Genomic DNA, 27,732 nt, shown 5'->3' with positions numbered 1-27,732 from the left:
GCTATAACCAATGTATTCAGATCACTCAGCTCTACAGAGCAACTTTCAAACACGCTCTCTTCATTTAAATAATTAAAACTATCTCTTACTGTATAACTTATGGAAGAATTGACAAGAATGCAGGAGCCTCCACGAGATTTGCTTATTCTACAAAAGCTAGCAGCTACCTTATAATTATTAATACTATTTAGTACTTTTATACTATCTTCTGTTAACCAGTGTTCATTTAGGCAGATTATTTTAATATTTACGGATTCTGAAAGCAGAATTTTTAGTTCGTCGATTTTTGAGAATTTACGATTTGGTAGTTCTGCCCCTAAGCCATTTATATTCAAGTGCATCAATAGATCATTTTTTCTTTTAGTTATTTCGCGTGCATCCTTTGTTTGGTACCTAAACTTTTTATTTTCAGTTTGAATTTTTTCTTTGTCACCCCTATCACAATGAATTAGTTTCCCTTGCTTCTTAGGACTTTACACACGTCTATGAACATTTTACTAAGGTTCACAGAGCCTAATCTATTCAAGTGCAGGCCGTCTTTTCCCAGACACTTGCAGTTTAAGAATTTGTTTGGGTCAATGAATACTGCACCGAGTCTGTTGCACTGTTCCCTAATGCCGGTATTTATCCTGTTGATGTAAGTATCACTTACCGATCTTTGATGAATGATTCCACTAATTACCAGCCTGGCTGTTGGGTATACAGTTTTCACCGATCTAATCAGATTCCGCGTTTCATTCACGATTTCTTCCTCACTGTTACTGCGGATGGAGTTTGTGCCCACGTGGATTAAGACACCTCTGTAGTCGTCGGTACTTAAAGTTTTGTTACCAGTTTCACCCGTGTTTCTTTTCGTGGACAATACATTCTTAAAGTGTTTGTTGAGCTGATGCGATCGGATTCCAGGTCGAACATCGACCTTGCAGTCCGGCACAATAACATTTTTTAATATAGAATCACCTATTAACAGAAAATCGTTTTTGTCATCTTCTTTGTTCGTTGCACTTTTACGTTTGCCCTTCTTATTATAGGAAACTGTTTTCCATTTATACTTATCACTTGTTTCACTGACAGAGTTCTCTGTTGTATTATTTGCCGTATTACACAAATGCGGATGTTTGCCACTTTGTTCAGTAATGGGTTGATTTCTACACACGCAGGATTTTCTTTCAATAACCAGTTCAGAATTTTCTTGTTTCAATGCTAAAATTTCCGCCTTCAGCACTTCAATGTCACTTTGAATCAATTTAATAATTTCTTCTTTTGAGTTCACGGTACTTACGAGTTCGGCCGTCTCCATACGCAAACAATGTGGACACGACCATGGAAACTCGTCTTTTATGAGTTTTAAATTCACTTTCGCACATTTTTCATGAAACCAGTAGTTACACTTCACACAAAAGATGCCTTTCATGACGTGTTTCGAACATTCCCTACACGATGAACTATTTAATTTAGCCTTTTTTGAGGACTGAGATGTGTCACAACACTCTTCTATCGGCGCCACCTTGTCATGCAGGTAAACATAACACACTTGATTTCAGTGGCTGCTTCACTACCTGACCTCACCTCCACCACCAGCTATTCTGAACTGTGCAGATGGGAGTTATCGTTACAACACATCCTCCACTTCCGTAATCATCCCGACCCCAACCTACTGTAAAATACTGTCCCCACATTCTCCACCCAGCAATTTCTGACCCCTCCACCCCCTCTGTGCTATCACCTCCTCCCCATCCTCATCTCCCACCCTGTTAATTTGCGACCCTCTGCCAACACATTCATCCATCTTTCCCTGCTCCTCTCCTTTTTTGCTCCTTTTTCCCCCACATCCCAGTCCCACAATCTCCTGATGCTGTGCCTGTTGGCAGTCTAGTCCCTGCACACTGCACCACACTCTGTATTCCTCTCTCTCCCCACCTGTACACTACTGTCCCTTTCCCTTCCCCTTCCCCACCCTTCCAGATTGCTGCTTGCTTCTGATGTGATATTGCATTCTGGCCCAAGATGCTGGAGTTGCGGTCATGTGTGCATGAGGTGTGCTTGTGTATGTGTGTGTGCCTCTCTCTCTTTTACTAATGTAGGCTGTGACTGAAAGCTTTATGCAAGTCTCTTTTAATTGTGCCTGTCTGGAACTTGATGTGTCTTCTTTAGGGTCTAAAGATGTTTTCTTTTTTAATATGTTCCCTTTTTTAAAAATTAGTATTTCAGATGAGGCAGTATTTTCAGACATTCAAAAAGGGGTCTGCAGGAACCCGTGTATATAGCTTTCTTTATCACCATGATGACCTTTTTCTGTATTTTTTTTTAAGTTGTGAGATTCCCCCAAAATACTGTTCCATACATTAGTATTGACTGTATACTACCATGGTACAGTGTCACCAATGATGAGCAGCTTGTATTTTGAGTGAGAATCCTAGCAGCATGAATAAGTATATTCAGTTTTTTATTTAAAGTGTTAAGGTGCAACTCCCACTTCAAGTGGAAGAGAAGGAGAAAGAGTTGGAGGACATGGACTGGTGTACAGGAATGAAAGGAGTTGCCACCTGCTAGAATTTTGAAAATAGCATAATTTAGTCATTGTTAACACTTGGTGTTAAAAAGAGACACGGAACATTTCAGATTCACCATGTTATGATCAGACAGATATTTCAAAAACTGATTTTAAAGTGTAAGGCATTTCCAGAGGCAATGTGGCTTTGATAATAATTTATTGGTTATGAACTGCTGATTAAAACTGAAGAAATGACAAAAAGGTGAAAGTTAAGGAGCTGGGAACTGATGAATTGAAAGAATCAGAGGCTTTTGAGAGTTTCAGTGGAAGCGTTGGGCACAGATTGACTGAAACAGTGGGAATACAACAGAAGACAAGTGAGTAGCCTTGAGAGATGAACTAATGAAGGCAGCAGAGACACAAATAGGTGAAAAGAAAAAGATGTTCAAATGTATGTGAAACCTTAAGGGACTTAACTGCTAAGGTCATCAGTCCCTAAGCTTACACACTACTTAACCTAAATTAACCTAAGGACAAACACACACACCCATGCCTGAGGGAGGACTCGAACCTCCGCTGGGACCAGCCACACAGTCCATGACTGCAGCGCCTTAGATCACTCGGCTAATCCCACATGGCTAGGTGAAAAGAAAAGGCCTAGTAGAAATCCTAGGATAACACATCAATTATTGAAACTTATTGACAAAAGGAGAAAATATGAAAATGCAGTAAAGGATCCAGATGAAAGTGAATACAGTGATATAAAAATTGTTATTGTTGTTGTGGTCTTCAGTCCAAAGACTGGTTTGGTGCAGCTCTCCATGCTACTCTATGCTGTACAAGCCTTCTTCATTTCTGAGTAACTACTGCAACCTACATCTTTCTGAATCTGTTTACTGTATTCATCTCTGGTCTTCCTCTACTATTTTGCCCCCCCCCCCCCCCCCTCTCTTGCACACTTCCCTCCAGTACTAAATTGGTGACCCCTGAGTCTGAGAATGTGTCCTATCAACTGATTCCTCCTTTTGGTTAAGCTGTGCCGCAAATTCCTCTTCTCCCTGATTCTCTTCAGTACCTCCTCATTAGTTACATGAGATACCCATCTAATCATCAGCATTATTCCATAGCACCACATTTTGAGAGCTTCTATTCTCTTATTGTCTAAATTGTTTATTGTCCATGTTTCACTTCCATACATGGCTGCACTCCTTATAAATACTTTCAGAAAAGACTTCCTTACACTTTAATCTATATCAAATTTCTCTTCCTTTTCATCACCAGTCTACATTTTATATCCTCTCTACTTCAACCATCATCATTTATTTTGCTGCCCAAATAGAAAAACTCATCTACTACTTTAAATGTCTCATTTCCTAATCTAATTCCCTCACATCACATGATTTAATTTGACTACATTTCATTAGCCTTGTTTTGCTTTTATTTATGTTCATCTTATATCCTCCTTTCAAGACACTGTCCATTCTGTCCAACTGCTCTTCCAAGTCCTTTGCTGTCTCTGACAGAATTGCAAAATCATCAGCAAACCTCAATATTTTTATTTCTTCTCCCTGGATTTTAATTCCTACTCCAAATTTTGCTTTTGTTTCCTTTGCTGCTTGCTCAGTATATAGATTGAATAACTTCAGGGATGGGCTACAACCCTGTCTCACTCCCTTCTCAACCACTGCTTTCCTTTTGTCCCCCTCGACTCTTATAACTGGCATCTGGTATCTGAACAAATTGTAGATAGCCATTCACTCCCTGTATTTTATCCCTGCCACCTTCAGAATTTGAAAGAGAGTATGCCAGTCAACATTATCAAAAGTTTTCTCTAAGTCTATAAATGCTAGAAATGTAGGTTTGCCTTTCCTTAACCTATTTTGTAAGGTAAGTCTTAGGGTCAGAATTGCCTCGAGTGTTCCTCCGTTTCTATGGAATCCAAACTGATCCTCCCTGAGGTCGGCTTCTACCAGTTTTTCCATTTGTCTGTGAAGAATTCATGTTAGTATTTTGCAACTGTGACTTATTAATCTGATATTTGGTAGTTTTCACACCTGTCAGCACCTGCTTTCTTTGGTGATGTTTGGTTTGTGGGGCGCTCCACTGTGCGGTCATCAACGCCCGTACAAAGTCCCAATTTTTACACAGTCCAATTTTGCACAGTCCAATCTAGTCACGGTCACAAATGATGATGATGATGCTGAAATGATGACAACACAAACACCCAGTCCCCAGGCAGAGAAAATCCCCAACCCAGCTGGGAACTGAACCCGGGACCCCATGATCCAGAGGCAGCAATACTAGCCACTAGACCACGAGTGGTGGACTGCTTTCTTTGGAATTGGAATTACTATATTCTTCTTGAAGTCTCAGGCTATTTCACCTGTCTTATACATCTTGCTCGCCAGATGGAAGAGTTTTGTCATGGCTGGCTCACCCAATGCTATCAGTAGTTCTAATGGAATGTTGTCTCCTCCCAATGTCTTGTTTTGACTTAGGTCTTTCAGTGCTCTGTCAAATTCTTCATGCAATATCACGTCCCATCTCATCTTCATCAACGTCCTCTTCCATTTCCATAATATTGCCCTCAAGCACAACCCCCCTGTGTAGCTGCTTTATATAATCCTTCCACATTTCTGCTTTCCCTTCTTTGCTTGGGACTGGTTTCCCATGTGAGCTCTTGAAATTCATACAGGTGATTCTCTTTTATCCAAAGGTCTCTTTAATTTTCCTGTAGACAGCATCTATCTTACCCCACCCCTCATGATATATGCTTCTGCATCCTTACATTTGTCCTCTAGCCATTTCTGCTTAGCCATTTTGCACTTTCTGTTGATCTCATTTTTGAGATGCTTGTGTTGCTTTTTTATATTTTCTCTCAATTAAAAATTAAATTGACAAAAAGTGCAATATGGCTAAGTACAAATGGCTAGAGGACAGTTTCAATGCTGTAGAAGCATGCATAATTAGGTGAAAGATAGATACTGGCTACAAAAAAATTTAAGAGATAGACGAGGAGCTCAGGCGGCAAGCCACTATTAAACAAAGAAGGAAAAGGTGAAATGTGGAAAGGATATGTAAAAGGGCTATACTAGAAAAATGAACTTGAAACATTACTGATCTGGATTCTAGCCTGGAGGTCTGGCAAATTTTTCTTTGTTGACCATCTGCTTGTGATTATTTGATTTGATGACCAGTTGGTAAATGATAAACACAATACAGCAGAAATTTATTTGCAATCTTCTTACATTTATTGACACAGGTAATATAATGATCTGTTTGTATTCATGAATTCAGACAGTTCATCTATCCCAGATCAGAACTTCACCTAAACCAACTGTAAGATTGTTTTGATGGAGTGGCAACATATTTTCTGTGCACTTTAACTGTTGAGTTATATCTGGGTAACAGAATGAGTTTAAGTTTGTTGCACAGGAACTGGATACTTTTGCCATTCAGCTTCAGGTGACACAGTTACTGTTCTGTTATACTATGTATGTGTTAATAAACCACACATTTTTTTCCCAAATTTAAGCAGGAAAACTGTGGTGCATAGATTTATTGTAACAAGACTGGTACTGCTCTGCCCCCAACAATAGATCCTGTTATACTAAAGTGTTGTTGTGGCCTCAATCTGTGACCCATCAGTAACATGTTAAAAGTGAAGTATTAAACATGTATCTACTTGTTAATCATGGCTACAAGTTCTCATTTCCACTTATACACAGCTAAGGAAAAATTTCAAATTATTGAAGAAGCAGACAACGTTGGAAACTGTGCAGGGGGAAGAAAGTACAGTGTGAGCAAGGGATATGTTCGTGACTGGTGTCAAAACAAAATGTTGCCTCATGAAATGAATGGTAATCAATGGACTTTTGTGGCCAAAAAGTGAAGCATCTGGACCTGAAAAAATGCACTTTGGTTATGTAGATGAGGAATGACAATATGGATGTATGTTGACTAGTGAAATGTGCCAACTCAGAGCATTTTTAGCCAAAGAATATCAAGATTTATAAATTGAAATGGATTAGTCCTCTGGAGGAAAACTACCATCATTCAATGGTTTCCTGGCAATTACGAGGTAAAAATTGTGAATTTTCATCGCTAAGTGATAAATTTATGCCGCAAACATTCCTGTATACAATCACAAATTGGTAACATGGATGAAATGCCTGTCTAGTTTGAGATGCTTCTTGACAATGCCATGAAAAGTAAAGAGGAATCTAGCATCATGATACTAACTGGCAGCAATGAGAAGCAAAAGTGTACAGGTATGTTACCTATAAGTCACAATGGATGAAAGATACCACCTTATGTGATACGAGGCATGTTTTTTAAGTAAGTACCATTTTGCCACACTGCAGCCACAGTGCTGTGGTCGGCATTCTGCGCATGTGCACTGGGTACCTACATCTGTTGTCTACACACTGACGCCATTACAGTCTGATTCTTCCTTGTTTATGTTGTGTACTGAGTGTTTAAGATGCCTCTGATAACCGTGAGTCCTGCCAACTGTGAAGTACCGGCTGTTATAAGATTTCTTAGTGCTAAAGGCCTAAAAGTGATTGATATTCATCATGAGTTCTGAGCAGTTTACGGAGAAAACATTGTGAGTGATGGAATGGTAAGAAAGTGGGTGAGAGCATTTAAAGATGGCTACACAAATGTGCATGATGAACAACGGAGTGGGCGTCGTTTGGTCGTTAATGAAAGTTTGGTGCAGGAAGTGGACAATAAGGTGAGAGAAAACAGAAACTTTATGATTTCGTCCTTGCAGGATGACTTTCCTAATGGTTCTTGTAGTGTTTTGTATGGCATTGTGACCGAGACCTTGAATTACTGAAAACTGTGTGCACGTTGGGTACCGAAAACCAGAATCAAAGCAACAGTCCATGGAATGGTGGCATTCACATTCACCCAGAAAAGTGAAGTTTAAGTAATCATGTGCACAGTTTTTTGGGACAGAAAAGGAGTATTGCTTGTGGAATTTTTGCCTCATAATGCGACAGCCAATGCAGCAACTTACTGTAAGACATTGCACAGTCTGCGCCATTCATTTCAGAACAAAAGACGTGGCAAGTTGAGCAAGGGCATTGTTTTGCTGCAGGACAGTGCCCCTCCACATGTGGTGAATCAGACCAAAGATCTCATCACATCTTTTCGATAGGAAACTCTAGATCATCCTCCGTACAGCCCCGATCTTGTGCCCAGTGACTATCATCTGTTCCTGCACTTGAAGAAGCACCTGGGCAGTCAGCATCTTCAGGGTGATGATGAAGTCAAAACAGTGGTGATGCAGTGGTTACCAAGTCAGGTGGCAGACTTCTATGAGTAGTGTATTCAAAAACTGGTACAACTTTATGACACATGCCTTAATATTGATGGAAATTATGTAGAAAAATAGATTAAGGTACAGGCTTTTATGTAAAAATAAAATTATTGAGATATCTTAGCATGTCTTTTTTTTTTATTTCAAAATGGTACTTACTTAAAAAACACGTCTCGTACATAAAAGGAAAACTATTTTGAAAATATCAGTGAAAGGCATACTGGTGAGAACAAATCTGGAAAGGTGGATTGACAATGACCTTGTGATTGACTGGGTGACTTGTTTTGCAATGTCGCCCTCATGTATTACTGAATTTATGTAAGGTGTTGATCCTGGACAGCTTCCGCAGACATACAAGTGTGATACAAGTTACAAAAATGGAAAACTGATTTGGTCATTATTGCTGGAGGCCTAACGTCCATCCTACAGCCACTAGATATGTGTATAAAACTGACTTTCAAAGATGCACTTGAACAGGGATATATGCTATGTACGGCCAATGAAAACTGAAAGTTCATACTGAGTGGTAAAATCAAGTGGCCAGATTTGTCCCAGATTTGTGGGTGGGTGAAATGTGCATTGAATTCCACTTGCCTACCACTGGTGGAAAACTCATTAAAAATATATATTGTCACAAATTCATTGGATGAAACCAAGGACAATGATCTGTGGGAAGATTGCATCGCCAACAATAGTTCTATGATGTTTCTGCCTGAGTTCTCACTCCTACTCCACAGGTTATGTATACCTTGATACAAACAGTTACAACACAGTTGTAAGTTTGTAGCAGTTTGCCTACTTTCTTTATCTTTTTGTTTATTGTCCTCGGTGTCGATGTACTGGCTGAAAAAATAGGGGGTGGATGTGCAGTACTATCTACTGTAAATGATGTAGCCAACAGGTGCATAGTAGCATTTCACAGTCTTTTACTTTCACTTCCAATAATACACAGTTATATATGCACTATTGTTTGCTGTTGTTGTTGTTGTTGTTGTTGCCGGCCGCGGTGGTCTAGCGGTTCTAGGCACGCAGTCCGGAACCGCACGACTGCTACGGTCGCAGGTTCGAATCCTGCCTCGGGCATGGATGTGTGTGATGTCCTTAGGTTAGTTAGGTTTAAGTAGTTCTAAGTTCTAGGGGACTGATGACCACAGATGTTAAGTCCCATAGTGCTCAGAGCCATTTGTTGTTGTTGTTGTTGTAATCTTCAGTCCTGAGACTGGTTTGATGCAGCTCTCCATGCTACTCTATCCAGTACAAGCTTCTTCATCTCCCAGTACTTACTGCAGCCTACATCCTTTTGAATCTGCTTAGTGTATTCATCTCTTGGTCTCCCTCTACAATTTTACCCTCCACACTGCCATCCAATGCTTAATTTGTGATTCCTTGATGCCTCAGAACATGTCCTACCAACTGGTCCCTTCTTCTTGTCAAGTTGTGCCACAAACTCCTCTTCTCCCCAATCCTATTCAATACCTCCACATTAGTTATTTGATCTACCCATCTAATCTTCAGCATTCTTCTGTAGCACCACATTTCGAAAGCTTCTATTCTCTTCTTGTCCAAACTATTTATCGTCCATGTTTCACTTCCATACATGGCTACACTCCATACAAATACTTTCAGAAACGACTTCCTAACACTTAAATCTATACTTGATGTTAACACATTACTCTTCTTCAGAAATGCTTTCCTTGCCATTTCCAGTCTACATTTTATATACTCTCTACTTTGACCATCATCAGTTATTTTGCTGCACAAATAGCAAAACTCCTTTACTACTTTAAGTGTCTCATTTCCTAATCTAATTCCCTCAGCATCACCCGACTTAATTCGACTACATTCCATTATCCTTGTTTTGCTTTTGTTGATGTTCATCTTATATCCTCCTTTCAAGACACTATCCATTCCGTTCAGCTGCTCTTCCAGGTCCTTTGCTGTCTCTGACAGAATTACAATGTCATCGGCGAACCTCAAAGTTTTTATTTCTTCTTCATGGATTTTAATACCTACTCTGAATTTTTCTTTTATTTCCTTTACTGCTTGCTCGATATACAGATTGAATAACATTAGGGAGAGGCTACAACCCTGTCTCACTCCCTTCCCAACCAGTGCTTCCCTTTCATGCCCCTCGACTCTTATAACTGCCATCTGGTTTCTGTACAAATTGTAAATAGCCTTTTGCTCCCTGTGTTTCACCCCTGCCACCTTTAGAATTTGAAAGAGAGTATTCCAGTCAACATTGTCAAAGGCTTTCTCTAAGTTTACAAACGCTAGAAACGTAGGTTTACCTTTCCTTAGTCTTTCTTCTAAGATAAGTCGTAAGGTCAGTATTGCCTCACGTGTTCCAACATTTCTATGGAATCCAAACTAATCTTCCCCGAGGTTGGCTTCTACCAGTTCTTCCATTCGTGTGTAAAGAATTCATGTTAGTATTATGCAGCTGTGACTTATTAAACTGATAGTTCAGTAATTTTCACATCTGTCAACACCTGCTTTCTTTGGGATTCGAATTATTGTATTCTTCTTGAAGTCTGAGGGTATTTCGCCTGTCTCATACATCTTGCTCACCATATGGTTGAGTTTAGTCATGACTGGCTCTCCCAGGGCCGTCAGTAGTTCTAATGAAATGTTGTCTACTCCTGGGCCTTGTTTTGACTCAGTGCTCTGTCAAACTCTTTGCGCAGTGTCATATTTCCCATTTCATCTTCATCTACATCCTCTTCCATTTCCATAATATTGTCCTCAAGTACATCGCCCTTGTACAGACCCTCTACATACTCCTTCCACCTTTCTGCTTTCCCTTCTTTGCTTAGAACTGGGTTTCTATCTGAGCTCTTGATATTCATACAACTGGTTCTCTTTTCTCCAAAGGTCTCTTTAATTTTCCTGTAGGCAGTATCTATCTTACCTCTAGTGAGATAAGCCTCTACATCCTTACATTTGGCCTCTAGCCGTCCCTGCTTAGCCATTTTGCACTTCCTGTCGATCTCATTTTTGAGACGTTTGTATTCCTTTTTGCCTGCTTCACTTACTGCATTTTTATATTTTCTCCTTTCAACAATTAAATTCAGTATTTCTTCTGTTACCCAAGGATTTCTACTAGCCCTCATCTTTTTATGTACTTGATCGTCTGCTGCCTTTACTACTTTATCCCTCAGAGCTACCCATTCTTCTTCTACTGTATTTCTTTCCCCCATTCCTGTCAATTGTTTCCTTATGCTCTCCCTAAAACTCTGTACAACCTCTGGTTTAGTCAGTTTATCCAGGTCCCATCTCCTTAAATTCCCACCTTTTTGCAGTTTCTTCAGTTTTAATCTACAGTTCATAACCAATAGATTGTGGTCAGAGTCCACATCTGCCCCTGGGAATGTCTTACAGTTTAAAACCTGGTTCCTAAATCTCTGTCTTACTATTATATAATCTATCTGATACCTTCTACTATCTCCAGGATTCTTCCATGTATACAACCTTATTTTATGATTCTTGAACTGAGTGTTAGCTGTGATTGAGTTACGCTCTGTGCAAAATTCTACCAGACGGCTTCCTCTTTCATTTCTTACCCCCAGTCCATATTCACGTACTATGTTGCCTTCTCTCCCTTTTCCTACTCTTGAATTCCAGTCACCCATGACTATTAAATTTTCATCTCCCTTCACTACCTGAATAATTTCTTTTATTTCATCATACATTTCATCAATTTCTTCATCATCTGCAGATCTAGTTGGCATATAAACTTGTACTACTGTAGTAGGCGTGGGCTTCGTGTCTATCTTGGCCTCAATAATGCATTCACTATGCTGTTTGTAGTAACTTACCCACACACTTATTTTTTTTATTCATTATTAAACCGACTCCTGCATTACCCCTATTTGATTTTGTATTTATAACCCTGTATTCACCTGACCAAAAGTCTTGTTCCTCCTGCCACCAAACTTCACTAATTCCCCCTATATCTAACTTTAACCTATCCATTTCCCTTTTTAAATTTTCTAACCTATCTGCCCAATTAAGGGATCTGACATTCCACGCTCCGATCCGTAGAATGCCAGTTTTTATTTCTCCTGATAACGACGTCCTCTTGAGTAGTCCCTGCCCGGAGATCCGAATGGGGGACTATTTTACCTCCGGAATATTTTACCCAAGAGGACACCATCATCATTTAACCATACAGTAAAGCTGCATGCCCTCGGGAAAAATTACGGCCGTAGTTTCCCCTTGCTTTCAGCTGTTCGCAGTACCAGCACAGCAAGGCCGTTTTGGTTAGTGTTACAAGGCCAGATCAGTCAATCATCCAGACTGTTACCCCTGCAACTACTGAAAAGGCTGCTGCCCCTCTTCAGGAACCACATGTTTGTCTGGCCTCTCAACAGATACCTCTCTGTTGTGGTTGCACCTACGGTACGGCCACCTGTATCGCTGGGGCACGCAAGCCTCCCCACCAACGGCAAGGTCGATGGTTCATGAGGGGGGGCATTATTGTTTAACTTTCAGTAAGCCTCATTAATAGTTTTCAGATGAACATCCACATACTGCTACAATAGTTTACTGTTGAACATCTATGAGCAGTGAAACCTAACCATAAAGTTCACAGTTCTTGATGAATAGAGAGGTACGTATGGAGCAGACACTGTCACTGTTTTAACACACATGCCCCGTGACCAAAATTAGGGCCCTTATATATCATCACAATAATAGGTGCTCAAACTACACATTGTTTGAAGTTTAATTTACAGAAATTACAATTAAAACTTAACTCATTAAATTAACTGAATACATTGAAAAATTGAATCTTTTTAACAGTTTCTTCTACTGCAAGGGTTAAGCCAAATTATTTGTTTAAGTGATGAAATTAACGAATATGGTTATGTAAACAATACTTTTGACAAAACTGTTAGTTACTTTGAAATTAATGAAGGGCACATTTTGTTAACATGTTTTTAAGTAGAGTCAAATAGATACTTTAAGTACTAGTATTTTGTCTTCCAAATGTTTATAATTAGTATAGAATTCATATCTGTTTATACATCAACAATAGAATTAAAGCTACGAAACAATAACTGATTTCACCCTATAGTAACAGTATTAACTAGGAATAGTAAAAAAAAATTGGAAAATCACTCAGATACATAAAACTAAGCACAAAGTTAGATCTGGTATTATATTCTTTAAAACTCAGGGCCAACCTTTCTCTTATATGAAAATGCAGATTATAGTCACATATGTTAATGATAATCAGTTAAAATTGAAAAAAATGAATTTAAAGGAGGCAGATGGCAAAACAAGAGGGGAAGTAAAAATATCCCAGCTTGCTTTATCGCAGGTTCTGCTAGAATGTGGGCAATATACAGCCATTAACTCTCTCGTCAATCCCAGAGGTTAATAATATTGCTCAAAATAGATCGATTTTAGCTTTGAAATAAACCACTTTTATTTTTCAGGGAAGCACAGCATAAGTGAATGGTGGCCACATACAAATAACTCATTAAATAAAATCAGCACCTATCAGCAGTGCAAAATTTCGAATTACCTTGTGCAGACACAGCATTTACACCCATGCGCTATATAATAAACTACATGTCCCACTACACAAGAATAACATTTGTGGCATACACAGCGCTCATAACTTTACTAACTCCAGACAAAACCAAAATGAAAATTCCTAACCACATGTCCAGATGTAAGATCCCAGACAAAGACAATTAACTCTGTCCTGCACACTTATTTGAAGGTTCGGTAACATGACCACTCATCAGTTCTTTGCAGGTACTTTCACCCTGACCATCATTCATAATTTTCATAATAATTTCATATAAATACTTATGATAAAACATTTATAAATCTTTGAAGTCATTTTCAGCCTCTTAACTCACTTATTAATTATTTCAACAATTTTAAACACATCTCAAATATATAAATTGCCACATCTGTCACTCTAACCAGAGCACTAACTTGACCTATTTTATAATTCACAACTACAATGAGATAGACATTGAAAGTTATTGGAATATTGAAGAAGAAAACTTTTGCTGATAAGATCATTTGCGTCTCTGTGGAGGATTCCATAGTTACAGCAGTATTTACATAAATAGACTAAATTGTTTATAACATTTTTTTATATTTGTTTAATTAAAAAAATACTCTATTCATTATATTTCAGGCATTATCCTCTTTCATCTGGTATGTCACAAGTGTGACTTTCATGATGGGTTCAGTTGTTACTATGTACTGTAAACAATAATGATAATAATGTTAATGCAATGGTAGTAATGTTAATAACTTTCTAACTATTGAAGCATCAGACATAGAATTATATTCAATGAGCTTGTCCCATATCTGCTGGTCCAAAACTGTCATTGGTTTTCCCTTTCATTCTTGTAATGAATTTTACGTATTTTCATTTAAATTATGTTAGTGACAATATATCCTGTGACCATGCTACTGGAATACACTCCTCTTTCTGTCTAGGAAAACCCAACTGATAGCTGGGTCTTGTGGCTTGCTAGCTGCCTTTACTTGCACTCAGCTTGCCTTTCACAGTCCATGTGACAGCTGGCCGCCCCAACAAATTTTTACGCCAGCTCACTGTCTACTTGTCAGATTCAGTCAGTCTCGCAGAAGTTGAACCACCAACTTGTAGCGTTATGGTGATGAGAGTGACGATGTTTAGAACCATTATGTTAAAATAAATTTTTTGTAAAAAAAAAGTAAATTAAAGCCAATATTTCTTTTTTTTCCTCCCTTAAAATTAGTGTGCATGGATTACTCAGTGGTGTGGATTATTCACGTATATATCGTTGTAACTGTGCTTTCTTCACAGCTTGGGATGGACCACTAGCACATAATATCTATACAACTTGGGTGCTCACCGCAGACTGACCCACATCTATAGTTACAAACTGACTACATGTTGTTGACATTTTGAGTCCAACCACAGACTGACTGAATCATTGTATAATGCACATATTTGTAGATGCAAATAATATTACAAATCACAGTTTCTTATTACATTTGGTGTATTAACATAAAAATCTGGACAATTAAAAGAAATAATCAAGAAAAAAGCAATGAACTGGATTAGAAAATGACAAAATTATAGGTACTGTTTTATAAAGATGATTTTTTTATATACACAGGAATTCCCAGAGTTCACCAAAAGTTTTAAGAAAGTGAAATTCTTACAGACTGAGTAATTAACAAACTTGAATTCATTTTATGAAAGTAGGTATTTTTGTAATTAGAAAAATCAGTGCTACAAAACTATGTCACTGAATTTGGGAAACAACCACAAGTTAAAATTGGAACATTCTGAAAAGGAAAATATTTCGAATATGAATAACTTTTGAAATATGATATTTTTGTAAAAAGTAAAATGTTTGTTGTGAAGTGGAGAATGAAGCTTTCAGAGGAGCTAACTCCATTTAGAAACAAACAACTAGTTGCTCACAGAATACTCCACATTTTTGCAGTTGTATGTATGGTTGAACTCTAATGTTTCTATAAAGAGAATTTTTCCTGATGAATTATTTATATTATTGTTGTCAGTAATTAAAAAAACTATGCAACAATGAATAACGAAGTTTTGATAATTGAGTACCTAGTATTTTAATTAATTATTTCGCCTGTACTATGGAAATGTGTGTGTGTGTGTGTGTGTGTGTGTGTGAGAGAGAGAGAGAGAGAGAGAGAGAGAGAGAGAAAGAGAGAGAGAGAGAGAGAGAGAGAGAGAGAATATATGTATTTAAGAAGTAAAACTGTTGCAACTAAAAATCCTCCTTTCATATATCTCAAACATGAATACAACATTATAGCAAGGAAAGAAGAGAGATGAAAATAAGAAAGAAGGTGTGATATTACAAGAAGAATTTGACAGAGCTCTGAATGACCATAGTTAAACAAGTTGCCTGATTCAGACAAGGTTCCTCATAATTATTGAGATACTTGGGAGAGCCAGTCATGACAAAACTATTCCATCTGTTGTACAAGATATACGAGACAGATGACATACTGTCAGACATCAAGAAGAATGTACCTATTCTAATTCTAAAGATGGTAGGTGTTGAGAGGTGTGAATATTGCAGAACTATCAGTTTAACAAAACTCACTGGCAAAAATTATTTAGAGAAGAATGAAAAAAATTGGTAGAAGCTGATCTTGCAGAATGTAAGTTTGATCCTGGAGAAATGTATCAATGTACAAGGTAACACTGACCCTATGACTTATCTTAGAAGTCAGGTTAAAGAAAGGCAAATCTACATTTGCAGCATTTATAAATTTAGAGAGAGCTTTTGAAAATGATAACACTTGTTGAAATTCTGAAGGTAGCAGGGATAAAATACAAGGAATGAAAGGTTATTTACAGCATGTACAGAAACCAGACTGCAGTTGTAAAGAGTTTGAGTACATGAGAGGAACTCATTGGTCAAGAAGGGAGTGAGATGTGATCGTAGCCTTACTCAATATTTACACTGAGCAAGCATTAACAGAAACCAACGTGATATTTGAAAAGGGAATCAAAAGTCAGAAAGAAGAAATAAAAACTTTGAGGCTTGTTGATGACATTGCAATTCTGTCAGAAGCAACAAAAGAGCAGCTGAATGAAATGGATAACACATTGCAAAGAGGCTGTAAGATAATAATCAACAGGAGTAAATCAGGAGTAATAGTACATGTTGAATTAAATTAGGTGATTATGAGGGAATTAGATTGGGAAATGAGACACTGAAAGTAATGGAAGAGTTTTACAAAGTTTTACGATTTTCACTAAATGGTAGTCAAAGTAGAGAGTATGTGTAATGCAGAATGGCAATAGTAAGAAAATCATTTCTGAAAAAGGGGAATTTGTCACCATAAAATATAAATATCAATATTAACAAGCACTTTTCTGAAGGCATATGTTTGGAATATACCATTGAGCAGGTGTGAAGTATCGATGATAAACAATTCCGACCAGAACAGAATAGAAGCTTACGAAAAGCGGTGTTACAGAATAATTCTGCAGATTAGATGAGGAGATACTGAATTGAATCAGTTCATCAGTTTGATAATGGAGAGACGTGTGGGGATGAGGGTGTGTGTAAATAATTGTAATGGATAGGTTTGTATGAGATAGACTAGCAGAGAGCTGCGCACCAGTCTTTGGACTAAACAGCAGGCACCACCACCACCACAACAACAATAACAACAACAAAGTTAAATGATTTTTGTGTGTGTGTGTGTGTGTGTGTGTGTGTGTGTGTGTATGTGATGCTTTTCACTTAACCCCATAAAAATGCTTATTTCTTGTTTCACAGATTCAAAGAATCAGGGCCCTTTTTCTGCGGTCAGTTATGCGACAAGATATGGCATGGTTTGACACAACTAATGCAGCATCGTTTGCCAGTCGAATAACAGGGTGAGTATGAAGGAAAATTTGCAGCAGAAATAATAATTTCTTATGCAATTTGACATCAACATAAATACACAGGGCTTGTATTATTTATTAAATACACTAAATATTAACTTATTGCAGGGACTTGGATAAGATTCAGGATGGAACTGGTGAGAAACTTGGCATGTTCGTTTACTTACTGATGTCCTTTGTCGCCTCAGTTGTGATGTCATTCTTACATGGCTGGAAATTGACTCTTGTGATTTTCAGCTGCGCTCCAATAATTGTTATTGCTACATCTGTTGTTGCAAAGGTAAAATATGGTACAGCATCACAATAATTTGATAATAACTTTGAATTGAGTACCTGAATTTATAACATTTTTCTGTTCATTTCACACTCTAATTTCATAAAGTTATTATTAAAGCAGTATGTTTTTCTTTTATTTTTTGTATGTTTCTGAAAACAAATCTTTGAGAACATGATTCAGTGAGAAATTATGCTCTAATTCATGTCACTCTTTGAGCATAGGATAAGGCCTGGATGAAGCAGTCTACGAAAATGTTTATGCAGAGCTTAGAAAATCACTTATGGGAAAAAGACATTCATACATGGGTGTGTATTGCCCACCATTTGGTCTCATCATACATGAGATGGATTGCATCTGAATACATTTGGGTAGAGATTACTTCAATAGTTAATTGCCACAAGCATGCAGTCCTAACTAATTGATATCCAAGGTGTTTACTAGATGTTTTTAGGGTAAGATCATCTGAAAGACAGAGCTGCAGAATGAACACAGGTACAACTGAAATAGCTACTAGCAAAATAAAATATTGCAGCCTGGACAAAGCCACAGATACAAAAAACCTGCATTTATTTTCTTTCATCAAACTATAAGCCCCATTGTAGCAAAAATGAGCTTTTTGTATACATGCATGAAAACAAAAGCCTAGGTGGAATGTCAGCAGACTTATTGTGTATAACACATCATCACATGGAAATCACTGAAATTGAACAAATTCTTCTTGATGTGTACAAGCTAATATCAGTAAGTTATGAAACAGAATTTCTGGGCAGCACTGCATAGTACTATTGATAGATACTTGAAAGAATCAAAAGTTCCTCTCTCTTGCAACTAATGTTTCATCTTATGTTGGCAAGGATTAAAAAGATAGGACAGCTCACTTGGACACCAGGATGAGAGGGACCCACCTATAGCAAAGACGAGCATAGACCCTCACTACAGTACTACATATTTCACCCCCTAACCAGAAATTCTGTCTAATAATTTATTCATTTAGTCAATTGATTTTCCTTTAATACAGTTAAACAACTTTCTGAGATCTTCTCTCATTCTGCCTGTGTGTTATATGCAATTCTTGCCTGTCATATTTTACTTCATTTAGCAATGCGTTTATTTCTTCTGTTGAATGTTTTATTGCAGATTTTTAAAATTAAGAATTTTAATTTCTACAATTGTATTTTGACAATGGATGTTATTGTCATACAAGTTATAAAATTTTCAAAATATTGGAGTTGACTTTTCATGTTGAAAATTATACCAAAGAATTTCAATTTAATCTAAAATATCCAAACAAATAATATTTTCCCTGAATATTCAAATAGAAACCTAACTTTTCAATAAATCAGTCTGTTCCTTAAGAGTACTTAATTCTGATTGCACAAATAATTTGATAACCCTGTTCTTCCCCACAAAAACTGTTAACGCAACACAAAGCTTTTTGTTTGTATTAGCAAATTATAAACCATTTTCCTTCATAAAATATAAAATACATAATTTTTCAGTGAAATAATGACTGTAAGTTATTACAGATTTACAAAATGTTACACCATATATTTTAACAATGAAAATAATCAATCTTTGACAACCTACTGTAATTGCATAGATAAAAAATCTACTCACCAAGTGACAGCAGGAAAACACACATATATAAAAAAAGGGGGGTTACATATGCAACCTTTCAGAGTGATTGCCCTCTTCTTCTGATAGAAGGGTTGAAGGGGGAAGGAAGAGGGGTGAAGGAAAAGGACTGGAGAGGTTTAGGAAAAGGGTGGACTTTTGAAAAGACACCCAGGGGAGACTTACTGAATGGGATGAAAAGGAAAGACTTATTTTAGGAGACTACACCAGACAAGATTTGAAAACCTGAGAGGTTAAAGGTGGAAGATGGGGCAATATGCAAGATAAAGATTACTGCTAAAACATCATGCACAGTTTAAGAAGAGTAAAAACCAAGTGCATTGTATGTAATAGAGTTGAGAAGGGGATGGCAAAAAAATAGACTGGTCAGTAAATGAAAGATGTAGAAAACTAAGAGGGAATGAAGAAAGGAGTTGTTACTGAAAGAAATGCTGAGATGGAAAAAATTAACATAAATTATGACCAGGTGGATGGCGAGAACCAAGGACATGTCGTAGCACTAGTTCCCACCAGCGGAGTTCCGAGTAACTGGTGACTGGGGGAAGAAGCCGGATGGCACATGTGGTGAAACAGGCACCAAGGTCACAACTGTTATGTTGTAGAGCATGCTCTGCAACAGGGTATTGTATGTTGCCAGTATACATCCTCTGTTATGCCCATTCATCCAAATTGATAACGTGGTGGTAGCCATGCCTGTGTAAACAGGCGAACAGTATTTATGTAACAGCTGGTATATGACATGTGTCATTTCACAGGTGGCTCTCCTTTTGATAGTATATCTTTTGCTGGTTACAAGGCTGTTATAGATGGTGGTAGGAGGGTGCACAGGGCAAGTCTTGCAGTGGGGTCGATTGCAAGGGTAGGAGCCATAGGGTAGGGTGATGGGTGCAGAAGGAGCATGGGGTCAACAAGGATATTGGAAGGGTGGCAAAAAGCTATTCTAGGTGTGTTGGGTAAAATCTCAGACAGAATGGGCCTTATTTCAGGTCTTTTATTAGGAAGTCATGGCCTTGTTGAAGTAGCTGATTAATACATTCAAGACCAGGGTAATAATGAGTGACAAGTGGTGTCCTCTGAAAGCTGTCATGCATAAAATCCCTTTTTTTATATATATGTTCTCCTGCTGCTGCTTGGTGAGTAGATTTTTTTATCAATCCAATTGCATTATATTGTAAAAAATTGATTGTTTTTGTTGTTATATTAGCCCGTTTGGTCATCGTTTCTTCTTATGTGTATTTTGTGAAATAATTTGGGTGAAGGTCACTATTAAAGCAGGCTCGACATGGTAAATGGATGTCTCTATAGGCCGCCTGGCTCAGCAGCTGTTGTTGCTGAACACCTGACGGATAATTTGGAAAATATTTCGAGTATATTTCCCCACCATGTTATAGTTCTGGGTGGAGATTTTAATTTGCCGGATATAGACTGGGAGACTCAAACGTTCATAATGGGTGGCAGGGACAAAGAATCCAGTGAAATTTTTTAAAGTGCTTTATCTGAAAACTACCTTGAGCCGTTAAACAGAGAACCAACTCATGGTGATAACATATTCTGGTGACAAACAGCCCCGAACTATTTGAAACAGTTAACGCAGAACAGGGAATCAGAGATCATAAAGCGGTTACTGCATCGATGATTTCAGCCGTAAATAGAAATATTAAAAAAGGTAGGAAGACTTTTCTGTTTAGCAAAAGTGACAAAAACCAGATTTCAGAGTACCTGATGGCTCAACACAAAAGTTTTGTCTCAAGTACAGATAGTGTTGAGGATCAGTGGACAAAGTTCAAAACCATCGTACAATATGCGTTAGATGAGTATGTGCCAAGCAAGATCGTAAGAGATGGAAAAGAGCCACTGTGGTACAACAACCGAGTGAGAAAACTGCTGCGGAAGCAAAGGGAACTTCACAGCAAACATGAACATAGCCAAACCCTTGCAGACAAACAAAAATTACGCGAAGCGAAATGTAGTGTGAGGAGGGCTATGTGAGAGGTGTTAAATGAATTTAAAAGTAAAGTTCTATGTACTGACTCGGCAGAAAATCCTAAGAAATTTTGGTCTTATGTCAAAGCGGTAGGTGGATCAAAACAAAATGTCCAGACACTCTGTGACCAAAATGGTACTGAAAAAGAGGATGACAGACTAAAGGCCGAAATACTAAATGTCTTTTTCCAAAGCTGTTTCACAGAGGAAGACTGCACTGTAGTTCCTTCTCTAGATTGTTGCACAGATGACAAAATGGTAGATATCAAAATAGACGACAGAGGGATAGAGAAACAATTAAAATCGCTCAAAAGAGGAAAGGCCACTGGACCTGTTGGGATACCAGTTCGATTGTACACAGAGCACGCGAAGGAACTTGCCCCCTTCTTGCAGCTGTGTACCGTAGGTCTCTAGAAGAGTGTAGCGTTCCAAAGGATTGGAAAAGGGCACAGATCATCCCCATTTTCAAGAAGGGACGTCGAACAGATGTGCAGAACTATAGACCTATATCTCTAACGTCAATCAGTTGTAGAATTTTGGAACACGTATTATGTTAGAGTATAATGACTTTTCTGGAGACTAGAAATCTACTCTGTAGGAATCAGCATGGGTTTCGAAAAAGATGGTCATGTGAAACCCAGCTCGCGCTATTCGTCCACGAGACTCAGAGGGCCATAGACACGGGTTCCCAGGTGGATGCCGTGTTTCTTGACTTCCGCAAGGTGTTCGATACAGTTCCCAACAGTCATTTAATGAACAAAGTATAAGCATATGGACTATCAGACCAATTGTGTGATTGCATTGAAGAGTTCCTAGATAACAGAGCGCAACATGTCATTCTCAATGGAGAGAAGTCTTCTGAAGTAAGAGTGATTTCAGGTGTGCCGCAGGGGAGTGTCATAGGACCGTTGCTATTCACAATATACATAAATGACCTTGTGGATGACATCGGAAGTTCACTGAGGCTTTCTGCAGATGATGCTGTGGTGTATCGAGAGGTTGTAACAATGGAAAATTGTTCTGAAATGCAGGAGGATCTGCAGCAAATTGACGCATGCTGCAGGGAATGACAATTCAATCTCAATGTAGAAAAGTGTAATGTGCTGCGAATACATAGAAAGATAGATCCCTTATCATTTAGCTACAAAATAGCAGTTCAGCAACTGGAAGCAGTTAATTCCATAAATTATCTGGGAGTACGCATTAGGAGTGATTTAAAATGGAATGATCATTTAAAGTTGATCGTCGGTAAAGCAGATGCCAGACTGAGATTTATTGGAAGAATCCTAAGGAAATGCAATCCGAAAACAAAGGAAGTAGGTTACAGTACGCTCGTTTGCCCACTGCTTGAATACTGCTCAGCAGTGTGGGATCTGTACCAGATAGGGTTGATGGAAGAGATAGAGAAGATCGAACAGAGAGCAGCGCACTTCATTACAGGATCATTTAGTAATCGCAGGAGAGACGCTCAGTAGCTCAGTACGGGCTTTTGTTAAAGTTTCGAGAACATACCTTCACCGAAGAGTCAAGCAATATATTGCTCCCTCCTACGTATATCTCGCGAAGAGACCATGAGGATAAAATCAGAGAGATTATAGCCCACACAGAAGGATACCGACAATCCTTCTTTCCACGAACAATACGAGACTGAAATAGAAGGGAGAACCGATAGAGGTACTCAGGGTACCCTCCGCCACACACCGTCATGTGGCTTGCAGAGTATGGATGTAGATGTAGATGTAGATATGTCAGTCTTTGTTGTCTTCCATCTTGTTCAAACTGTTTTCTGTTTTCTATCTTATGTGCTAGTCCATTCGTTTGTTTATCTGTACCACCCAGACTAATCAACACTTTACTCCTAAATATTTTCTAGTACTGATTTCTGTGCACGTAGATGAGCCCATTGTTATTTATGAATCTGCATGTAACAATCTGTTTACACTGCACTGCATTTCAGGCCTTTGTCAATCATATTTTGCTGGTTTATTTGCAAATTTGACAAGTGTTTCCTTTCCCATCTTCCACTTACGATGTTCATACATAATTCTTTCACCTATTTACGTGTTTGCTTTTTGCCACATCACACTGATCAAGTTTTACTGCTGTCTCTTACATTATTTTATTTGCCAAGCAAAGTAATTTAAATTTTCTTCTGTGACTTACTCTTTCTGCATGCTCAGTTTTTAAAATTTTGTCTCATTTCTTGACTTTCCCTATGGATTTTTTTCTTTTCCAATCATTTTTTTGTATCATATGGGTCACTTTTTCTGCAAGAAATTCTCTCTGTTAATCATGATCTGTTTTCTCAATTTTTGTATGAAATTTTCTGACTTTTCCAAATTTTTTCTTTGCTTTTCCTCCATTTTTCTATCTTTTTCCACCCTCTGCTTCTCTTTTTTGCCACTTCCACCAATTTTATCACAGCAAACAGTTCTCTTTCCATGATGAATAGTGTCACATATTACATCTGTTCTTTTCGAAAACCTGCTTTTGCACTATCAGAACCAAAGTTCCACATTCTGTTTATTGGAACCTGCTTGTCCCTTGGAGTTACTCCCAAAGGCATAACACTGAAAGTCCCTGTTTCTGAAAGTAATCCTACTTTACACCAAGCTATTTTACAGTTTTGAATACAACAATCTCTTGAACTTACTTGGTTAATCTGTGACCTGTATACCTCATCTGCCAATTTCCATTCCACCAAACTTCCCTCTTACAAAATCGTGTAGTTATCTGCCCCTCATGTTTCCATGGGTGGTGTCATCCACCAAACCAACTTCAAACTGCAAGAACATGCCAGACTTCACCTCAGAAAGCTATTCCACTTTCTCCTAAACTGTCCGTCTGCAGCTCCCTAAACAGCCACCAACCCTCTCCTACAAAACAAGCTTGGCCAACCTCCTTAACAACCCCCACCTTCACCACTGCCTCCCAGACCAATAATAACTATTAATCAAAGAACCAATCACAACAGTACAGTGCTCTAAACCTCTCATCTACAGCACTCTCCCATTGTGAATTATTTGTATTATCCAAGGGTTTCACTTTCAGCCCTAAACCTGCATTTAATCAGACTGCTTTAGTGAAGGACCTACTTTCCTACACATGTAATGTCAACTGGAAGTATCACTTTGCAACCCAGTCCTGAATCCTTTCCAGCAGCAAATGTAATGTTAAACCTTGCCTTGAACTGTTCTGAACATGATCCCAATTTGATCCACCACCACTACCACAAAATCATAACTTACAAGCCTTCCAAGAATTCCTCACACCCAACATTGCTTCACAACCCCTTCCTCAGGTACCTACAACATGATCCTAACCTCTCCTCTGCAGAACTCTAGGCCATACATTCACTAAAAGCTGATTACTCCATCATTATCCTCCCAGTAGACAAAGAATCTACAGCTCTGGTACTTGAGACAGGAGTATGTTAGTGAAGATTCACATCAGCTGTCTGACACCTCTGCGTAAGCACCTGCCACCAAGATCCCATCTCTGTGATTCAAACTGACCTGCAGTGTCTCCTTAAAACCTTAGGCCCCTCACAAGGACTAACACCTTAATCTATAGAACTTCTTACCTCACACAAACCATGCTCTCCCATCTTTTACATTTTTCCTAAGATACACAAACTCAGTCATCGTGGCTGTCCTATAGTTGCTGGCTTCAAAGCAACATCAACACCTGCAACCCATAGCACAGAGACTTCCCCCCTATATAAGGAAAATTGATGCCACATCCCTCCATACAGACGTCCTCCACGTACATGGCCTGTCTGCTGCTGAACATTTCCTCAGTCAGCACCCACCTGATTCAAACCTCCTGCTCATCTCGATCAACTTTATACATACCAACAACTGCTTCATCTTTGCGGGGCAGATATACAGACAGATCAACAGTATGGCCTTGAGACCCAGTATGGGTCCTTCCCATGCCAACCTTTTCATAACTTGCTTGGAGGGGGCTTTTGTGGGATCCATAAGCCTTCAGCCCTTGGTCTGATTTACATGCATTGATGGCATCTTTACCATATGGACTCATGGTAAGGCTGACCTGTTAAAATACCTGGAATCCCTAAATACTTTCTGCCAATCAAATTTCACAAGGTCTTATTCCAAATCCCATGCCACTTCCCTTGATGTTGATCTCATCCGCACCAGAGGTCAGCTACACACTTCTGTCTGCATTAAACCTACTAACAAACAACAGTACTTACATTTTGATAGTTGCCATCATTTCCATGTCAAATGTTCCCTCTCATGGAGGCTTGGCATTTGAGGCAAACATATTTGTTCGAATGCAGACTGTTTACAGCAATACACCATCATTCTCACTTCAGACTTCACTGGATGTAGTTACTGTTGTGTCTAGAGAAGACAGCCTAGACACGATGAGAGGAAGCCGAAAGGCACGCGTTTAGCTCACGCAGATGGGCGCGAGGTCTGAAACAGGATATGTAATGAATGCTATAAAGAAAAGTACGTAGCTTCTGGAATACTTAACTTTAATCCATCCTTTTGGTACATCTGGAGACTGTGGCAATACAAGTGAGACTCTTTAGATACACGCAATGTTACTAATGGCGCCTTGCTAGGCCGTAGCCCTTGACTTAGCTGAAGGCTATTCTAACTATTGGCTCGGCTAATGAGCAATGCTTCGTCCATGATGTCGCTAGCAAAGTCGTCCGTTCAACTGGGGCGAGTGCTAGTCCGTCTCTCGAGACCTGCCTTGTGGTGGCGCTCGGTCTGCGATCACACAGTGGCGACATGCGGGTCCGACATGTACTAATGGACCACGGCCGATTTAAAACTACCACCTAGCAAGTGTGGTGTCTGGCGGTGACACCACAGTTACCTCACCAACCTAGTTCAAAAACAGATTTCCGAGGCCATCACTTCCAATCCTGGTACTGCTGATCCCTCCAAAAACCAGCTTCACAGTAGGCCACTTATCACTTCGTATTATCCTGATCTGGAATATATCAATCAACCACTTCGACAAGGCCATGACTTCCTAAACTTATGCCCTGAAATGGTGCCTATTCTATCTGAGATTTTAGCCACCATGTCCAAGAGATTTTATCTACCACACCTATAATAGCTTTTTGTCACCCTCCCAATATCCTTGTCAGACTCTATACTCCTTCTGAACCCATCTCCCTACCCATTGGCTCCTACCCTTGTGACCATCCTCTCTGCAATAACCAAGCAAGGTGGCACAGTGGTTAATACACTGTAGTTGCATTCATGACGACAATGGTTCAAACCCAAGTCTGGCCATCCAGATTTAGGTTTTCCATGATTTCCCTAAATCGCTTCAGGCAGATGCCGAGATGGCGTGACCGGCTTCCTTCCCCATTCTTCCCTAATCCAATGAGATCGAGGACCTTGCTGTTTGGTCCCTTCCCCCCAAATCAACCAATCACTCTCTGCAGTACTTGCTTATGCACCCTCCTACTACCATCTACATTAGCCCGGTAACTGTCAAGACATATACTATCAAAGGGAGGGCCACCTGTGAAATAACACATTTGCCTTTCACATCGGCATGACTACCATCAGATTATCAGTTAGAATAAATGGGGATAGTCAGAGGGTGTATACCAGCAACACACAATATCCTGTTGCAGAGCATGATCTACAACATAACAGTTGTGACCTCGGTGCCTGTTTCACAACATACACCATCTGGATTCTTCACCCAGACACCATTTCCTGAGAACTCCGCATGTGGGAACTAGTGCTACAACATGGCCTTGGCTCTTGCTACCCACCTTGCCTTAATTTACATTCATTTCTTCCATCTTAGCATTTCTTCACAGTAACTACTCATTTCTTCACTCCATTTTAGTTTTCTATATCTTTCATTTTCTGACATGTCTATTTTTCTCTGTCTCCTTACCACCTCTATTACATACAGTTCACTTAGCTTTTCACTCTTATTAACTTGTGCATGGCATTTTAGCAGTAATCTGTGTCTTACATATTGCCCTGTCTTCCACTTTTAAGATCTCAGGTTTTCAAATTTCATCTGGTGCAGTCCACAACCATTAGTCTTTTCTTCTCATTCCGTCTGGTAAGTCTCCCCTGATCTGGGGTTCTGGGTGACTTTTCAGAACACTACCACTTTTCCTAAACCTCTACAGTCCTTTTCCTTCACCCCTCTTCCTTCTCCTTCAGCCTGTCTGCCAGAAGAAGGAGCCACTGGCTCTGAAAGCTTGCATACCTAAAACCCTTTTTTTTTTATATGTGTGTTCTCCTTCCATGGCTTGGTGGACAAATGTCTTGAGGCTAATTTAAGGAAGACTGCAAAATGAAAAACAAAGAATTTGCTCATTACATCTACAATTATTTCACATTAGTTCACAATTAAAGTCTTTGATGAAGGATATAAAATATTATAGTCATTTGTACAAGGTAGTACAACATCTTTAGACAATTAAATGGTTAATCAGGAGATTACATATCAAAGCTAAGTTTAGGATTTTTGGCTTGTAAGAGTATCAATACATTGTGTTCCATAATTCCAGCATGTAAGAGGGCCTTCCAGTGAGTGGAATGAGACAAGTCATATTTTAGTAAGTGGAAGCAGCCACTGCAAGTAACTTC

The 27,732-nt window shown here is 38.9% G+C and overlaps 1 protein-coding gene across 3 annotated transcripts in view; it reads left to right on the top strand.

The window, feature by feature from the left end:
- The window catches only part of LOC126412474 (multidrug resistance protein homolog 49-like), a 370,600-nt gene that overhangs the window by 162,603 nt on the left and 180,265 nt on the right, over positions 1–27,732 (top strand). For all 3 annotated transcript variants that reach the window (XM_050082087.1, XM_050082086.1, XM_050082088.1), the window contains 2 exons: positions 17,117–17,217; positions 17,335–17,506. In XM_050082087.1, coding sequence (XP_049938044.1) covers positions 17,117–17,217; positions 17,335–17,506 — 273 coding nt within the window. The remainder of the gene's footprint in view (positions 1–17,116; positions 17,218–17,334; positions 17,507–27,732) is intronic.

The sequence above is a fragment of the Schistocerca serialis genome, chromosome 7 (assembly GCF_023864345.2).
Source record: "Schistocerca serialis cubense isolate TAMUIC-IGC-003099 chromosome 7, iqSchSeri2.2, whole genome shotgun sequence".
Classification (NCBI taxonomy): domain Eukaryota; kingdom Metazoa; phylum Arthropoda; class Insecta; order Orthoptera; family Acrididae; genus Schistocerca; species Schistocerca serialis.
This window is presented reverse-complemented; position numbering and strand designations above follow the sequence as displayed.